We start from the raw sequence: 18,862 nt of genomic DNA on the forward strand, positions 1-18,862 counted from the left end.
AATGGTGGTGGTGGTGGTAGTGATGGCGGTGACAGTTGTGATAGTGATGGTGGTGGTGGTGATGACAGTTGTGATGGTAATGGTGGTGGTGGTGGTGTTGGTAGTGGTGGTGGTGGTGGTAATGGTGGTGGTGGTGGTGTTGGTAGTGATGGCGGTAATGGTTGTGATAGTGATGGTGGTGGTGTTGGTGTTGGTAGTGATGGCAGTGACAGTTGTGATGGTGATGGTGATGATGACAGTTGTGATAGTGGTGGTGGTGGTGGTGGTGGTGTTGGTAGTGATGGCAGTGACAGTTGTGATGGTGATGGTGATGATGACAGTTGTGATAGTGGTGGTGGTGGTGGTGGTGTTGGTAGTGAGGGCAGTGACAGTTGTGATAGTGGTGGTGGTGGTGGTGGTGTTGGTAGTGATGGCGGTGACAGTTGTGATGGTGATGGTGGTGGTGGTGACAGTTGTGATGGTGACGGTGGTGGTGATGGTGACAGTTGTGATGGTATGGTGGTGGTGGTGGTGTCGGTAGTGACGGTCGTGACAGTTATGTCAGTGATGCTGATGTTGCTACTGCTGCTGATTCCTCTCAGTGAAAATGGTGAGGAAATACTTCTTATTCTTGTAAAAGGTAACACAATTCTTTTCTCTTGATAGTGCCTGAGTATTCTTCTTAATCTCTTTTGAGCAGATAACTGCCCCTGCTGTTCCAGAATGTCTTTATTCACCCTCCAGCGTGAAATGTCACAGCCCTGTAGATCAAAAATACAGCAGGTTTTTCCTCCTTCTTTTTCCTTTTCCATGATACATTCTTCATCTTAGCCCTCTTTTGACTCTGTTTTGGTTCCCTCTATCCTTCGGGAACTCAGCAGACCTTCCAACACCCCCTCTAGTTATCTGCAGCATGGACAGTGACCACCTTCGGGGAGAAAAGGTGTAGATCCACAGCTCACTGTCTTTACGTTGTGAGTAACAAGATGAGCCGTGACCCTGGGTACTCCCCCTGGAGACTGCTTATGTGCTCATTTGCTTCTCATTATTCGCTCTTCTTCACCTTCCTCTGCCTTTGGACTTGCAGAATGATGGTGGAGACATTTAGTACTTCTCCTCAAGGACACGTTCTCATGCAGGATTCCCACACTCAGCCAAGGAACTCTCCCACCTCTCCGAGGTCCCTGATGCATGTAGTAATGCAGTACAAGCCAAGAGAAATAACAGATTCAGGAATCATATTCTCTCTTTGGTGTGCTTTCCAGATTAAATCTCTGAGTCTGCAGCATCCTCGCGTTATATTTAGAGAGCGTTTTACACACTATGGCGTATGCTAGTCTGGCTCCTGGATACTAATACATTTGCTTTCCATAGAGCTGGGTAAATGGAGCCCCAGCGAGGCTCTGTGTCTGCTGTGTTTTACACAGAGGGTTGGCATGCTCCTGGCTCTAGCCAGCCTCTCTCTACTGCCTCACACGCGGTCCTGCTGGTCTCTGGGCGCCTCTGCAGCGTCAGTCACAGGGCCGTGGTCCTGCATCCCAGTACTCCAGTCCTGCTGTCATTCTGCACGATGCTTTCAAGGAATCATGAGCGATAACAGCGTGTTCACTCAGCCATCTCAAGATGGAAACCTGCTCAGACCAGCAAACTGTTCTTGAATGTCACCGAGGACGCTGAAGGAAGTGCTCTGCACATTCTGTGAGCAGATCTGATTAGATCGAGAGGAAGGAAGGGCTAGGGAGGAAGCCCTCCCGTCGTCTTTCTCCCCAGTTCACCACACCGGGCGGGCTCTGATGGAGCCCCTCGGGGCCAAGCCCTGCTGACTCGGGGTGTTCTGTGCTTACCCCCTCAGCAGGATGCGGCCCAGGCACGCTGACTCTGTCGGTGCCACGCCCGCACAGTGATTCAGGGCTGGCGGCTAATGGGTTCTCATTGATTCTCTTGTGGAGACCAGTGGGAGTGTCATGTAATGTGAAAGAACACGGGAGCCTAGCGTGGCTTACGGCGGGCCCCGGGGGCCAGGGCCGTGTCTGTGTGGGCACCTGCCGTCAGCAGCCTGACAAGGGCATCTGGGAACAGTGATTTAGACATCTTACCACTAGACACACTTGAGGGGAATGGATGTTCCACGAATTCGAATGACTGTCCCGAGGCACACTCTTGATTCTCAGTTTCCCCCCAAATCTATAGTTCAGTGATGAGACATAACATTTACTCTGGTGAGGCAGATGTTCCCCTTATCTCTAAATGGCGGTTCTCAGTCTTAGGAGGCACAAATGCATCACTCAGGAAACTTATTAAGAATGCAGATTTCTAGGTTCCTTTCTTAGAAGTCCAAAGGGGGGAGGGGTCCCCGGGTGGCTCAGTGGGTTAAGTGTCTGCCTTCGGCTCAGGTCATGATCTCAGGGTCCTGGGATCGAGCCCCGCGTCAGGCTCCCTGCTTAGCAGGGAGTCTGCTTCTCTGCTTCTCCCTCTGCCCCTCCCTGCTCCCCGTTCCTGCTCTCTCTCTCTCTCTCTCTCGCTTGCTCTCTCTCTGTCAAGTAAATAAATGAAATCTTAAAAAAAAAGATGAAAGAACATTAAAAAAAAAAAGGCCAAAGTGGGCCTAAAAATCTGCATGTTTACAGTTACGTAGTGAAGCTGATGCAGTATTCCCCGGGACACTTTCTAAGAGACACTAGCACATTCCTTGTGGTTTGCTTCCATATTTCTCCTTCTTAAGATGAGTCTGTGTACACTTTCTGGTGGAATTTGTACAAATTGAGAACCACTGGTGGCTTCGTCAGCCCTGTTAGGGTGCCCTGGGGAACATGGATCCCAAGGGGAGATAAGATAGGGAGCCTAGCTCATCCTAGAAGAGCCCCACCCAAGTGGCCAAACGTGGTACAGGCTGTCATGGTTTATAATCAGCAGCCTGCTTTCCCTGCATTTCTGCTTAAGGAAGCTTGTGAGTCTGGGCTGAATGCCAACTGGGTCAGGCTTCAGGAGTCCTCCAGGGTGGAAACCTCCCCCACTTCCCTCCGGGCCTGCAGGAGCGGATGACAGAGCTGGGACAGGGAGCCCTAGGGCACATGGCCTGCAGACAGGGAGGTGCCCACGGGGAGGACTCACGGCTTGGTCCGCGGATCTTGATGGGCTTACTGCTGGTCATGGACTGGGAGCATGTCTGACACACACATTCTTTCCCGCTGAAGGTCACCTTGTCTCCAATGGGGAAAGGCTTCCTACAAGGGAGATGGAAGAGAAATGCAACACCTCTTCTTCACCATGTCTGTTGGTGAGCTGACAGCAGATGTGTTCAAAGCTCATACACACAGCCTGCCTTCTATTATGCCGGGTAAATTCAAGTGCTGTTCACGGTGCCAGGCTGACCAAACCACTCAGTTGGGGGCGGCGACAGGAACTGGAGCCCCACTTGGGCCATTTATATGATTTTAACCCAGGGCACACCATGACACTTAGTGAAGCTTATATGTCTCATCTGTAAATAAATTGGTTAATAATTCCTCCCAGAGTTGCCCCTTCTTTCTGGAAAGACTTTTTCCATCCCAACCTCACCTATCCCCATATATCAGGAAGAACTCCGTCAACTCCTAAATTCACCAAAATTTCTTCCTTTCACTATCCAGGACATTTAGAAATCCACAAATAATCTCTTCCTCTCCCCTGCGTTTGTGCAGTTTGGGTTTCTGAGTCCCAAGGTCTCAAACTGGTCCATGTCCTGCCTCCCTAAACAAAGATAAACTGTACATCGAATCCCTGGCACTGTTGAACCCATTGTTCAGCTGCTCTCGTGCATGAAGTCGGGGACAGCCTGTTATACAGACTCTGAGTGCCCCTGACATAGGCTTCCAGTGGCTCCACTGCCCTTGTATTAGCAATGTGGGACATGGCAGGGGGTGCTGGCTTGAGTTGGGGAAGCTGTGTTCTCATCGAGGCCCAGGCACTGACTTGTGGTAAAGGACACAGCATGACCTTGGGGAGGCACTGCGTCTGTATGGGGCTTGACAGAAACTTCACTTTAAACCATATGGACCCTACTGTGGGTCTGGGATTCTGGGACCCAAGACCCAGGTTTTAAGAGATGGATGAATGAATGAATTCTACTGGGTGGTTTTATTTTCTTGTACACTGTGTCATTAGTCTCAGCAGGAACCCTAACCGGTAACTAACAGGTAGTTATTTTATCGGGAGAATAATTAATTATAAATTCCTTTCCTAATTAAAAAAGGCATACATTTATTCCAAACCATGTTTCTACGTACGACTTAATCAGGGCAGTCCATTAAATTTTAATGTATTTGTGGGCAAGGCTGAGGTCTCCTTTATTTTTTTCATCTCCTTAATGTGGTGCTTGGCATACAGTGGACCCTTCATGTACGTCTGCTAAATTAACAAGGAACCAGGATGCAGGGCACGAGGGAGAGGGAAGGGCGAGCTTTCCATTGCCTACCAGGTTGCCTGAGAGCCTAGATGGTTATCATGTGACAATGACAAGAATAGCAAAAGCAGACACAATTATGTCCCAGTCACTGAGCTATGGTCTTTGCAAACACCATCTCGTTTATCTTCACAAAAACCCTACAACATTGGGATGGTTTTGATGCCCATTTTACTGAGGAAGAAGCTGAGGCTTACAGAGAGGGGATCACGTGCCAGGGTCATGCAGGAGGGCTACAGACAGATATGTCTACACTACATGAGGCTGAGGGGGCGGGAGCTGCCCCACATGCCTGGTTTCCAAAATGGGTTCAGGGAACTCAGTAGTTCCTCTGAGGACTTCTGATGGGAAATGGGAGGCTGAGGGTGGTGGCTCAGGTCCTCACTCTGTCTTGATCGCTAGACAAACTAGTGTTTTACATGAGATCGTATTTGACAGACAGGATTCAGCTGCTAAAAGGTTTGAAAAGCACTGGCCTGTCAGATCGTTCCACCCACGAGAGCCTAGAAATCCAAGTGTTCAGTGCACAGCCCTGTGAGCCCCCACACCGCCAGAGGGCTCAGGCAGAGGGGCCCAGCCCCTGTTGGCCACCTGCCCACCTGCACAAGCTGCACACGAAGCACTTGGGGTGGTAGGTGCGGCCCAGGGCAGAGATGACCTCGCCGGTGATGAAGTCCCTGCAGCTGTCACAGCGGGTGCCGTAGAGTTGCTGGTAGTCCTGGGTGCAGATGTACTCCTGGTTCTTGAAGAAGAAGCCCGACTGGGCCAGGCCACAGCCACATACTGCGGGGAACAAGGAGAGAATCAAGGGCAGGCTGAGTCCAGGGAAGGTGGGCAAGCATGAGGTTCTCAGGGGGGAAAAGGCTGACGTCTGACTTGGTCACCAGTGGCCCGAAAATGGTGGCACATCGGACCTCGTGGGGCTAGTGCTCCTTAAAGTGTGTCCTGAAGACCACTTGCATTGGAGTCACCTGCGGGCTCCTTAAGATGCAGACGCCTGGGCCTGAATCAGACTCCCTGGGGGCCAGGGCCCAGGTATTTGCGTTTTAGCGCACTCCCCAGCTGATCCTGACGGGACCACTGGTGTTGTACCATCTTCTCAATGCATGGATGAAAGTTTAGGACTGCCTAGCTCACACAAGGCCAAACTGGTGGTATTATGAATTGGATAAGATCATTCAGTTAAAATTTCCCTGGGCACTTTCTCTGTGCATGGTTCTGTGCTAGGTGAAGACAATTTAGGATGGCAGTAGGATGGATGATTTGAAGTTTATAATCTGCTCTCACCATAGACATAGAGAATCGGTCTGTTCCCAGGCAAGAATGATAAAACACGATCCCTGAACTCTGAAGAGCTAACACTATATGCCAAAAGACGACCTTAGAGAACATACATCATGGGCGATAGGCCATGGGCTGGTGCGGGCAGCAGGTGCTGTGAGTGCGGAGGAAAAGGGAGCAATGTCAGTGGCGGAGGGATCATGGTAGGCTTCTTGGAGGAGGGGGCACTTAAGTTGAACTCTGAAGGCCGAAAATGAGCTAAAGCACACAAGCAGGAGGTTGCAAGTGGTATTTGTGGGGAGGTGGGACTGGGGTAGGGGTGGTGTTTTTAGGGAGTGGAGGGCAGTAATACAGGAAAATATTGACAGACCAGTTGGAGGAGGGCCTGAGTCCAGCTTTGTGGGATAATGAGAAGCCACGGATAGTTTTTCTCCTAGTTTTTCAAAAACTTAAAAAAAAGTTTTTTGAAACTCTCTGACATAAAAGAAGAAAGAAGGTTATAATGATGTCCCATCACCCAGTTGCAAAAATGACCAATTGCATTGATAGCTTTTTCATAGATAGGCAACATGATGTCATAAGGTCTTATGGGATATCCTTGAGGACAATATGAAGATGTGTAGGACCGATGATAGAGGAGTAGGTGGATGTAATTCTAGGTGCTTGAACGACTGAATCATGTGGGACTCCCTACCTCCAATGGACTTGGAAACGTGGCAAATGAAATTTCCCTCTGAGGCTTAAGTTACGAAATCAACACCTAATGGGAAGGGCAGAAAGAGGCAAAGTTTCTTCCAAGAGATCGAATGGCTCTCAGGGCCACCAGAACTGCTGAGTGTATCGGTCTGGCTAAAGCAGGGCTGGTCAGCCAAGAAGGGGCTGGCCAGCAATCAAAGGAAGGCCACTGGGAAGCCCATCCCAACCCTATGACCAGCCCCCTTGTTCTGAGTCTGCATTCACTAAGTGGCTGATAGTTTGACTTACTACATAGACCTTTGGGAAGCAGCCGGTCAGGGCAATGCAAACTAGTACAATGGAGAATGACAGCTCTTATTTCCATTAATAAAAGGGCACTCTGATTTTATACATTGGTTTCTTGAGGACTTGGTTAGCACAGATCAGCTTTCTGAAGCAAGCTCAATGGTGTGGAAACAAATAAGATGGAATTCCAAGCCTGTCATTGCAGGGACCTGGTCTGGATTGGTTGATGCCACCCCAGTAAATACTACCCCCTTGTCCATAGGGAAAGTTGTAATGCAAAAGCAGCCAGGTTAAAGAGAGGATGGACTTCTAGGCGCAGGGCAGAAGCATTCGCAAGTGTGTGTTCACCTTGCAGGCCAGAGGCAGGCTTATGGGGCCAGGATGAGTGAGGAGGAGGGGAGCCCCAGAGGTCACAGCATTAGGGGGTCTGTGCAGCACAGTGGGAGATATAGTATTCTGGGAGTTGGACCGCCTGGGCTCTGAGTTTGTCACTGCCATTAACTCTCTTGGGTGACAATGAACTTGGTCTCTGTTCACATGTATGTAAAATGAAGAAGGTGGATTAAAAAGTGACCTGAACTTTTCTTCTGACACTGATATGCCGCGAGTCTAGGAGAAGCAGAGTTTCCTTTGGGGCTTACCAGGTGCCTAAACATTTTAAACTCAGTGCGAGGTGGGGCTGGAGGGCCCTGGAGACCAACCCTGCCTGCAGAGAGGCAGGGGCCTATTAGTGGAGGTGGTGGTGGTGGTTGACGGCAGAGGGTTCATCTTCTACCAGGCTTTGTGAAAATTCATCACATCAAACAATGCCTCAAGAGCAGGCCAGGCCAGAGTACAGGGAGTTCTGGGGCGTGCAGGTGGCAGATCGATTGACTTCATGGCTGTGGAATTAGTGAGGTCATGGCCTACGACCTCATTGGAAACAGCTCCTGTTTTTTTCCTTCTTTTCTCTCCTTTGTTTCCCCGGCCAGCTCCACCCTCAGAGCCACCTTTCCCAGTAGACAAACCCAGGAGGCCATAAGAAAACTTGGAACAATCAGTTCCTCCATTTCCCCCAAGGAGTTGAAGGAGGAAGTTTTTGGTAGAAAGGATGTAAAGGTTGATAAGAATCTCAGGGGGTGCCTGGAAGTACAGTGGGGAACATGGGGCTAGAAGGCAAGCTGGACAGCGGGAGAGACGTATTTGAGGCTGAGCAGAGCCTGACAGCCAAATAACAGGAAAGGCCTCGGAGAGGGTCTACAGTATGGAACTGATGTGGAATTTAACACAACACCCAGGACAGGCGTTATTCTGTGAATCAAAAAAATAAAATCTATTAATAAAAAAAAAAAGAAGATCATTTGGTTTGACAGTAGGACAGGATATGAGAAGTTAGAACTGCTTTGAGAAAATCCAGAATGAATGTTCACTGTTAACATAACGCCCAGAAAGAGACCTTGCCTACAGTCACTGCCTGTTTCAGGGGAAAACGGACTGTGTTGGGGGTCGCCGGACCGTGGTCCATGCTTCTGTTCTACCACTCAGGTGCTGCGTGGCTTTGAAAAACTTACCTCACCTCTCGAGCTCAGCTGCCTCATTTGTGAAGTGAAGGGGCTGTGTGGTAACTGAGAACGCACCCACACCCGAGAGTCCGCGAGTCTGTCATGGGATTCTGTTGATTTTTCAACTTTTCAAATGAGACGGAGTTTTACGGAATTTCAAAACTGAAGTGTTAGAAGGGCTCCTGAGGGTGATCTATTTGACATTTAAACGTTTAACTGTGAACTATATTATGCATACAGAAAATGTAGTAAATATACAAACACCATTTAAAGAAGAAGAATAAAATGCATTCCCAGGTACCCGCTCCCAAGTTTATGAAACAGAACATTCCCGGTGCCTCTAAAGCCTGTTCGCATATCCTGAAAGCATCCCCTCCCCATGTTGTCCCTAATTGTGTGTTTGCCATTCTCTTGCTTTTCTTTCTACTTTGACCACCTCTGATGTAACCACAAATTATGCATTGTTTAGTTTTGCCCTTTTTGAACTTTATATTGATGGAACCCTACTGCATTTATTCTCCTGTGTTTGCTTCATACTTTTAGGATCATGTTTTTGAGATTCGTCCATGTCGATGCATGTAACTGCATTTTTCATTTTTACTGCTGTGCTGTATCCCATGGTCTGTATCACGATCGAACTACTCCACTGTTGAAGGACATTTGAACTGCCTGCAGTTTTTTGTTGTTGTTGTTGTTGTTGTTTTATGGAAATGCTGCTTTGAACATTCTTGTATCTGTGAGGTGAAGCCTCACCGTTTTCCAGAGTTTTTCCCATTTGCATTCCTACCAGCAGTTTCCACTGGTCCATATCATCATTAAGCTGATAATATATGTAGTCAACATGGTGGCTATAAAATGTCATCTTATTGTGATTTTATTTAATTTTTTTTAAAACACACTCTTCTTTCTTTTCTTTTTCTTTCTTTCTTTCTCTCTCTCTCTTTTGAGAGAGAGGGAGCACGCATGTGCATGAGCAGTGTGTGTGTGTGTGTGTGTGTGTGTGTGTGTGTGTGTGTGTGTGGTGGGGTAGGGACAGAGAGAGGGGGAGAGAGGAATCCCAAGTAGGCTCCATGCTCAGTGTGAGCCGGGCTTCGGTCTTGATCTCATGACCCTGAGATCATGACCTGAGCTGAAATCAACAGTCAGGCTCAACCGACTGAGCCACCCAGGTGCCCCATCTTATTGTGATTTTAAATTTCACTTTAAAATTTTCACTTCCCTAATTTTTAATGAAATTGAGAATCTTCTTACATGTTTATGGGACATTTGTGCTTTTAGGGTTCATCCACGTGGATGTATTGTTGCAAAATGTTCCACCACATTTTATTTATCCATTCATTAGTTGATGGATATTTGAATTGTTTCTAATTTTTGACTTGATGAATAATCCTACTATGAACATTCATGCACAGGTTTTTGCATGGACATATGTTTTTGTTTCTCTTAAGCATACATCTATGGCTTTGAAATTGTTAAGTCATATGGTAACTCTACATTGAACTCCTAGAGGAACTGCAAGACTGCTTTCCACAGCAGTTATGCACTTTGCATTCCCACCAGCAATGGAGGAGGGTTCCAGTTTCTCCACATTCTTGCCAACGTGTTTGTATTCTCTGTCTTTTTTAATATGGCCGATCTTGTGGGCGCGACATGTGTCTCCTTGTGGTTTGATGTGCATTCTTAGATGGCTAATGACTTTGAGCATTTTTTTCCATGTGTTTTCTGGACATTTGTAGAACTTCTTTGGAGAAACCTCTATTCAGATCCTTTGCCCATTTTGAAATGGGATTGTCTTTTTCTTAGTAAGATGTAAGACTCCCTTATATAGTTTAGATACAAGTTCTTTACCAGATGTATGTTTTGCAAATTTCCTCTCCCATTCAGTGGGTTGACTTTTTACATTCTTGATGGTATATTTTGAAGCACAGAGAAGTATTTAATTTTGATGACACCTAATTCATCTATTTTTCTTCTGTTGTTTGTGCTTCTGGTGTCATAGCCAAGAAGTCTTTGCCTAACTCAAGGTCACGAAAACTTACTCTTATATTTTCTCCTGAGAGTTTTATAGTTTTAGCTCTTACATGTAGGTTTTTTACTTATTTTGACCTAATTTTTGTGTATGGTGTGAGGAAGGAGTCCAACTTCATTTTTTTTTGTTTTGTTTTTTTTTTTTTGTTTGCATATGTACGTCCAGTTTTCCTAGCACCATTCGTTGAAGACTCCTCTTCCCTGTAGAATTGTCTTGGTAGGTTTGTTGACAATCACCTGATCATAAACCTAAGGGTTCATTTCTGCTCTCTCAACTCTATCGATCTGTATGTCTATCCGTGTGCCAGTACCACACTGTCTTATCTCTTGGAGCTTTGTAGTAAGTTTTGAAAGCGGGAAGTTTGAGTCCTCCAGCTTTGTTCTTCTTTTTCAGGATTGCTTTGGCTATTCTATATCCCCGGCAATTCCATATTAATCTCACAATCAGCTTATCAATTTCTTCAAGGAAACCAGCTGGGATTTTTATGGGGATTGCATTTGCTGTGAACGGAACAATGTCCTGCCCCGAATTTGTATTTTGACGCCCTAACCCCCAGTGTGATGGTATTTGGGTATGGAGCCTTGAGGAGATACTTAGGTTTAGATGAGGGTTTTAAAGGTGGGACCCTCATTATGAGATTAGAGCCCTTTTTAGAAGAGACATCAGCCAGTTTGCCATCTCTCTCTCTCTCTCCCCGACATGTGAGAACACAGTAAGAAGATGTCTATCTGCAAGCCAAGAAGGGAGCTCTCACCAGAACCCTACCATGTTGGCACCTTAATCTTGGCCTCTGGAACTGTGACAAAATAAATTTCTGTTATTTAAGACACTCAATCTACAGTACTTTATTGTGGAAGTCTGAGCTGAGTAAGATAGCCTTAAATCTAGATCAGTCTGAAGAATACTCCCATCTTAACAATATTAAGACTTCTGATCCATGAAATGAGATTTCTTTTCATTTATTTAGATCTTCTTTAATATTTTGTAATTTTCAGAGTATACATTTTACACTTTTGTTAAATTTATTCCTATGTATTTTATTTTTGACATTATTGTAAATGGAATCATTTCTTAATTTTATTTTCAGATTGTTCATTGTAAGTGTATAGAAATTCAATTGATTTTGGTATATTGATCTTTTATCCTGAAACTCGGATTAACTTGTTATTTCTAAGAGTTTTTTAGTGCATTCCTTAGGATTTGCTATATATAAGATCATGTCATGTGCATATAGAAATAACCTTACTTAATTTTTCAATCTGGATGTCTTTTATTTCATTTTCTTGCATAACTGACCCAATAGGAACCTGCGGTACAGTGTTGAATGGAAGTAGTAAGAGCAAACATCCTTTTGTTACTTTTGACTTTAGAGGCAGGCAGGCAGTCTTTCACCATTAAGTATGATGTTAGCTATAGGTTTGCCTTTGTCTAGAAAAATACTCTTGCTGAATACATAATCCTAACTTTACAGTTACTTCTTTCAGTACATACAGGAATTATTCCACTGGTCTCTGGCTTCCTTGTTGCTACTAACATGTTAGCTCTCAGTCTACTTACCATTTGTAGGCAGATGATCTATTTCTTCTCTCTGGCTGTTTTTAAAATTGTTGTTTGTCTTTGGTGATCTTCAGTTTCATTCTGATGATGTATACAGGTGGGTTTCTTTTATATTTTTCTACTGGGATTTATTAGGTTTCTGGATCCAAGGATTTGTGTCTTTGAACAGTTCTAGAACATTGCATAACTGTCATGTCTCCAAATACTGTCCTCCCACTCACGTATTCTATTACATATCTCTAGAACTCTGAGTGAATATATGTCAAACCTTTCCACTATTTTCTCCATGTATAAACTGATCTTTTATTTTTACCACCTTCTTATATTTCTGCACTATATGTATATACCTTTTTCTTGGCTAAATCCTACAGTTCATTAATTCTCTCTTCAGCAACATCTAATCTGCTATATAATCCATACACTGACTTTTAAATTTTAAACATTATATATTTTTATTTCTAAAGTTTTGTTTCTTTTCCAAATCCACTGTGCTGTTTGTTATAATGTGTTGTTTCTTGCTCTTTTTAAATAACTCTTCTTACCCATTTAGATGTATCCTATGTAGTCATCATATAATGTCACAAAATACAAATTTATGAAGCCTTTGAGGTTCTGATTCTCTCTTCATTGTTTCTGTGGCTCTCCCTCCATTATGATTTGTGTGTTTTTGACTGCAAGTTACTCATTTTGCTGATAATGTTACCTGTGGGAGTTCTTTGAGGTCTGGAGTAAAGCTGAGTTCCTCCAAAGAGGAATATCACTTGTTTCTGCCATTTGCCAAGTGTGGGATGACTTTCTTTTAAATTCTGTTTCGCTTTTTTAAAATTTATGCCAAATATATAGCATGAATATAGAACATGAATCCATGTTCAGGGTGGATTATAGGTAGACGTTTTGGTACAAGTTTTATTCTCCTCTGCCCAGTGCCAAAGTTAGTACAGACAAGTTTCATTGCTGTCTCCTTCTCCAGTTTATTTCTCATCCATCCATACATTGAAAGTAAGATTTTCGTAGGGGAAAATTTCAGCTTTACTCAGAGGTCTCCTATTAGATTCCTACTTAGACCATGCTCTAGCCTCTACTTCCTACGTCTCTATGATCTATACAGCCGTCAAGGCAAAAGCACAAGGTTGCCAAGGTTTAGCATAAACCATTAGGATTAAATCTGGCATTGGCAGTCACACGAGGATTTCTGCTTTTCTTTTTGTTTTTCACCTCTGCAGATTCTTTCATTTCATGTCAGTGCAGTAGTGCATGGTAAAAGAACTATACAAAAAATTCATAGAGATTTTAACTTTTTCAAATGAGGCTATTTAAGGGTAACTATAACTGGTTACTGCTGGAAACAAAAATTCTCTCATTTGTTTCACTTCTAAGCAAGTTGACATTGAAAACAGTCAGAAAAGTAAATCTATTTTTTCCCTTAAAATCTCCATGAAAAGATATTCTACACCCTCCCCGTGGCTGATTGTCAAAATGGCCATATTCTTCCTTTCTCTGCATTCACACCCTTGAAATCTTCAAATCCTCCCACCAAAGGCAAAGTTTATTTCTCCATGATTGTGAACCTGGGTCAGCCACTTGACTCGTTTTGGCAAATGGGACATTGGCAAGTATGACATAAGCTGAGACTTAAAAGGGTCTTGCTTTCTGAAGCTAGCTCTCTTGCTGTACTTGGAACTCTGAGACCATCATGCAAATGAATCCAAGCCAGGCTGCTGGAGGATGAGAAGCCATATGCAGGCACTCAGCCCAACAGCCTGCCAACCACTGCCAGGTGACCCACCAATACCATCGTGATGAGGTGAGTGGAGAGAAGCAGAGCCAGCTCAGCCTGGGAGAACTGCCCTGCCAACCCAGAGGATCATGAGCTAAACAAAAAATTATTTAAACTACTAAATTTTGGTCTCAGCAAAGGGTAACTAACATACTTTCTTAAGAATACAATTGCACAGTCCTAGCTCAAACCTCCTTAGAACAATTTTGTTGTTTTTACCCTTTTTCCTGCCTCAACTTCTAGGGATGTAAAAATGGCCACTCGCCAAGGCCCTTTCCCAGGTCAGCTTACACTAAAGGGGTTTGCCAAGTCTCAATATAGAATTTAAATCACATCAATTAAAATATATTCCATATGTGCTTCCATTAAAAACATTAGGAAATGTGAATATGTAATTGATTTGCTCAGTGCAGTGTCTAGTGAGATCCTGAGGAAGAAATCCAGAATTTTTCTCAATAGCAGTGTAAGTCAATCTCAGACACATGAGACTGAGGTTGGAAGCAATTACTAAAATGAAAAGATCTGAGGTTTCAATTGACCTTAAATTCAATATACGTCAATTCCGTGAAGTGGCTCCTCAGGAGGTCAATTCAACATCAATCATATTAATGGAAAGGGTGCCCCCACTGTATTTGGCAGACCTTGAGAACCGTGGTCTGTTCTGGGCACTATGCATTAAGAGTGATAGTGACAAACCAGAACGGATCAAGGAAGACTCCAAGATGATACAAGTTGGAATCATTTCAGATGAGGTTCAAAGTAGGGACCTGCAGTGTAATCAGGCATGGGGTGACCTGGCTAGAAGTATGTGAATGGCATGCACAGGGAACAGCACACGTGCAGTATTCATCAAACTTCATGAGAACAAATCTAGAACCAACAGGTGGAAGTTACTGGTTTGGGGTCAAACATTTTCTAAACCCATGGGGCCATCCAACCTCAGAATGGCTGCCTTGTGGAACAGAAAGCCTCAAGAAGTGGAAGCTGGAAAGGCATCTATCAGGGACCACGGGGGGTGGGGGCTGCCCTGCTTGGGCCAGAGGGCTCCCCGGGCTCTTTTAGCAGAGTCCTTCTTTATTCCTGCTGCTAGTTATCCTGCTTCTTTAGGAACTCATAATTTAAGAGTCCAGAGGTAACCCAACATCCACCTGCTTCCAAATTACGGACCTTAGTGAAGTCATAATGTACCTTCTCCCTTGTTAAACCTAACCTTTGAGGATTGCCACACGGTCATAGAATAGGTGCTCATCTCAGGGCCACACGGAATTTTAGCCAGGAAAGCTTGCTGTTTCATTCACTCTCAAACGATTTATAGGCACAAGACAGGAGTCTCTCCGGCTGTGTAGGTTAAGCTTGCAGGATTGCCTTTTTCCTCCTGGGTCAGCACTACCACTCTGAGGTCACCAGCTCCCCTCCCTCCCCCACGTCCCAACTCTTCCCTTCCTCTTCACTCCACACTGCCTAAGGGAGAGTTCTCATAAAGGCTCAAGGAAAGTTTCTTTAGGCCTGTAGAGGTATCGGCCTGCATTTTTTCTGCCTGCTCCTGTGGCATGTCCTGTGGGTGAAACCAGGGCCTGCAATCTGACAGGGGCGATGGGAGTCTGGGCCTCCTACCTTGACAGGTGAAGCATCTGATGTGGAAGTGGTTATTGTGGACACGGACCACTTCCCCTTTGCAGGTGTCTCCACACCGGTAGCACTGGATGACATTGGAGCTGCCTCGGGGATTGTAAAGATTCTGCTGATAAGGAACTGCAGAAAGAAACAAAGAGATCACTATCCAGAAGGCCTTTCCTCTTTAGGAATTCTGCTATAAGACATTATCATAATCCTAACTGGGAGAAAAAGCAGAAAGCGTGCAGGTAATTAGCCAAGTACCTTCAACACATCACCAGGCTGCATATGCCAAGCTAAGGCACCATCAAGATGTGAGTCCATAAATCTCCTGAGGCAGGCAGAGACTTATGAGTGAGCGTAACCTTTCTTTGCCATAATAGAGGCCAAATTCATGGAAGAAGAAAAGTAAAAGAAGAAGTAGAGTATTTCAAAGTAAATGATCCAGAAATACCATTTCTTGGATGATTTCTGGATCAAAACCAGGTTCCAAATTTCTCAAAGAGAATTTGGTTTTTCCGGTTGACATGGGTCTCAAAGAAATGGGTGACTGATCCTGCCTCCAACTGGCCTTTGAGCAAAGCCAGTGACATTCCCTCTCTGGGGCTCTAGTTTTGACATCTATGAAATGAGGGTGGTCAGTGGTAGCACAGGCTTTGTACAAAAGAGGCATAAAGGGGAGACACTCTAGTTGGAAGGAGGTTGGTGAGGGGACTCATCTTAAAGCTGCTTTTGAGTGGCACTTTCCATAGCACTGAGAAAATGTCAAAAGTATATAATTAAGAAAAAAGATCTGGTAGAGATTAAGAAGGGGCTGAAGTCAATAGAAGTTGGGCATTTGATGATACCGTAGAGCTCTACTAGCTTATGAGTCTATTATCCCCTTGCCCAGACTCTCTCATGGCTACTTTTCCAGATCGCCTGTCCCTGAGATATACTTTGCTTGACCACTCTAAAATCTGGTTATCTGGTATTTAACAATAGTAGGCACCTGCTTAGAATAAAAAAAATCAGGGTTGGGATGGATATTGACAGCTGTCTGGTCCAATCTCATTATGTATAAGCTACTGAGATAACGTTGCTAATGAGGAACCAAATCTTCTCTCTTGTAGGAAGCCCCTAGGGGGATCAGGAGAGAACTCAATTCCTCAATTTTCAAAGTTGAAGCAATAGTCCAAAATCTTTTGCTCATATCCTATTAGGAGAAGGCTCACTCTTGTCCTGGCTATAAAGATGACCCCCTGATTGGAGGGGAATTTTATGTCTACTATTTAGACATGCAGGTTTACTGCCTAAATTTTGAATAAGCATATTATAAATTAATCTGGACTCACATGAACTTTGAATTGCAAAGTAACTTAGAGAATACTCGATTCAGGGCTTCTTGACCTAGTGTGGTCGTTGTTAATGGCTGTTCACTGAAAGTTGAATCTTTTATTCTAGGCACAATGAAGGATGGCACATGGTGTCTTGCTTGGCAATGAAATGTGAATGGAAATTGTGTGTGTCACTTTCAACTGGAGCCAGTTTGTGATCTGCCATATTGCCTTTTCCATAACCCAGCAACCAGTGATACCCCAGATGGTGTGCAGGATGCATCAGCTTGGATCCCTGATTGAGTCCTGGAGCGCAGCTCCAAGGCTAACCCAGGACGAACATCTATGGCGAGCAAGGAGGGATTTTTGTTGTTATGGCCTTGTTAGTGCAGCATATCCTGATGGATACACCTGGGATCTAATATTTCTAATTAAATATAAAATTTGGTGTTATGTACATTATCCTACAGCTCTCTTCAGATTCTCAAAGATGGCCTCTGTAATTGATCTCAGCTGCCTTCTTCCTTTTAAAGACAAGTAACAGAAAAACAGGACTTTTTTTTTTTTTTAAGATTTTATTTGAGAGAGAGAGATTGAGAGAAGGAGAGGGAGAGGCAGACTCCCTGCAGAGCAGGGAACTCAACACAGAACTTGATCCCAGGACCCTGAGATCATGACGTGAGCCGAAGGCAGATGCTTAACCAACTGGGTCACCCAGGTGCCCATGGACTTTCAATTATCTTCCACTTACACGTCTCCTGAAATCACCAGTGCCCTGTAAGGCAAAAAGCTGGTTACTGAGCCCTGAAAATGTTGCATCTGACAACTCTGCTATCTGAGGTGGGAGATAATATTCTTCTCACAATCTTTGTCTTGAGGAGTCCATGCCCCTTATTCAACTTTTCTCCTGTCTTAAATTTAAGGCAAAATTTAAGTGAGTTAGCTAGTTAACGAAATCATTAATTAATTCACTAAATGGGTTAATACATGTAAAGCATTTCGAAAAGTGCACGAAGTGCTCCGTAAATGTTCACTGGTACCATGATCATCACATCCGCCCCACAGCTCAGAGCGATCCTTCCCCACCCCCAGAATGTCCATAACCATTCATCCTGTCTCCTCTTCTTTCTCTGATTCGTGCTCACCAACCCTGGAAAATATTTCACTCTCCCCTCTCCCACCAATTTGTGAGAAAAATGTAGATCCTGTTTATATGAGCAGTGTAGTGATCCACAATTGTTGAGGGAAGCAAAGCTGGGAGTCCAAAAATCAAGTAAGAACTAACAGGATAATCATCACCAACAGTGATGAAAAGTCTCAAAAGTATCCAAAAGTCCCTCCAGAATCACTGCACGAATTCTCATTTACCTCTTCTAATTTAACCTGCCTTATTGCTCAAGAACCAATTTCCAAGATCAATTTGATTTTTCCCTGATTTGATTTTCTGGGGGAAATTGATTTGTGATCATGGTCTTCAGTCAAGACTCAGCCTTTGAACCACTCAGATAAAAAGGTGTTAAATCTGAGTGAGGGGACAGATTAGGAAAATGGGTTTTCTAGGGGCAGAGCTAGTGGTGGGCCCCCCCAACCCTAACTCTTCTGCTTCCCTCAGGATGAGGGTGCTGCTTTGGTCCTGCTAACTGTGGCTGGAAACCCACAAATGTCCGATGTTTGTAAATAATCCCAGAAATAGAAATGCAGCCATCGTTTGTGCGAGTTCTTCCAGATTGTGGATGTAAACTGTGATTATAAAAGGGCAGCAGTATAGCAAGATTTGAGCTTATAGACAGGCCCGTGAAGACCTTTTCTTATCTAGATAGTGCCAATAGGAGCTCTAGGGGTCAAGGGAAGCTAGGCTGAGATATGCCATATCTGCTCTTGCCCTGAAAGCCACCTCGTTTCCAACAAGATTTTGTAGCCTTGGGTAATTAAATCAATGACATAATCAAACCATACTCTGTGTGTGTAGGTGTGTAGAGAAGGTGCCATTTTTTCCCACCAATCTCTAGCCACCCCCCTCCCCCGCAAAACATTGAAATTTTATTGTTGATTTTCTGCTGGTTATTATTTCCACGAACTTTTATCTCAGAAAGTACTAGAAACCAGTCACATGATTCATAACATTTGTCTTATGTACAAATGTCTCTTGAATTCAAATTGACTTGTACTTGAATTTTGAACTGCTTGTCCTTGACAGCAACATTTTAGAGCAGCCATGGGCTTCAAAGGACATTAGCTTTGCTGACTTGTGAAATAACCCATGAAGTTACCAAGTTTAGAGACCTGGATCATGTGATATGTTTCTAAAATGCATGTAGGGAATCTCTGGCTTCTTAATGTTATTTG

At 44.3% G+C, this 18,862-nt stretch overlaps 1 protein-coding gene across 1 annotated transcript in view; it reads right to left on the minus strand.

The window, feature by feature from the left end:
* The window catches only part of ABLIM3 (actin binding LIM protein family member 3), a 109,132-nt gene that overhangs the window by 56,080 nt on the left and 34,190 nt on the right, over positions 1-18,862 (minus strand). Inside the window, exons 3-5 of the mRNA XM_088023693.1 lie at positions 15,201-15,338; positions 5,020-5,203; positions 3,091-3,203 (exon numbers count right to left, since the gene is read on the minus strand). Of these exons, the coding sequence (XP_087879819.1) occupies positions 3,091-3,203; positions 5,020-5,203; positions 15,201-15,338 (435 nt within the window). The remainder of the gene's footprint in view (positions 1-3,090; positions 3,204-5,019; positions 5,204-15,200; positions 15,339-18,862) is intronic.

The sequence above is a fragment of the Eumetopias jubatus genome, unplaced genomic scaffold (assembly GCF_037043125.1).
Source record: "Eumetopias jubatus isolate StellerSeaLion01/CBP00866 unplaced genomic scaffold, mEumJub1_p1.0 scaffold_5, whole genome shotgun sequence".
Lineage (NCBI taxonomy): Eukaryota > Metazoa > Chordata > Mammalia > Carnivora > Otariidae > Eumetopias > Eumetopias jubatus.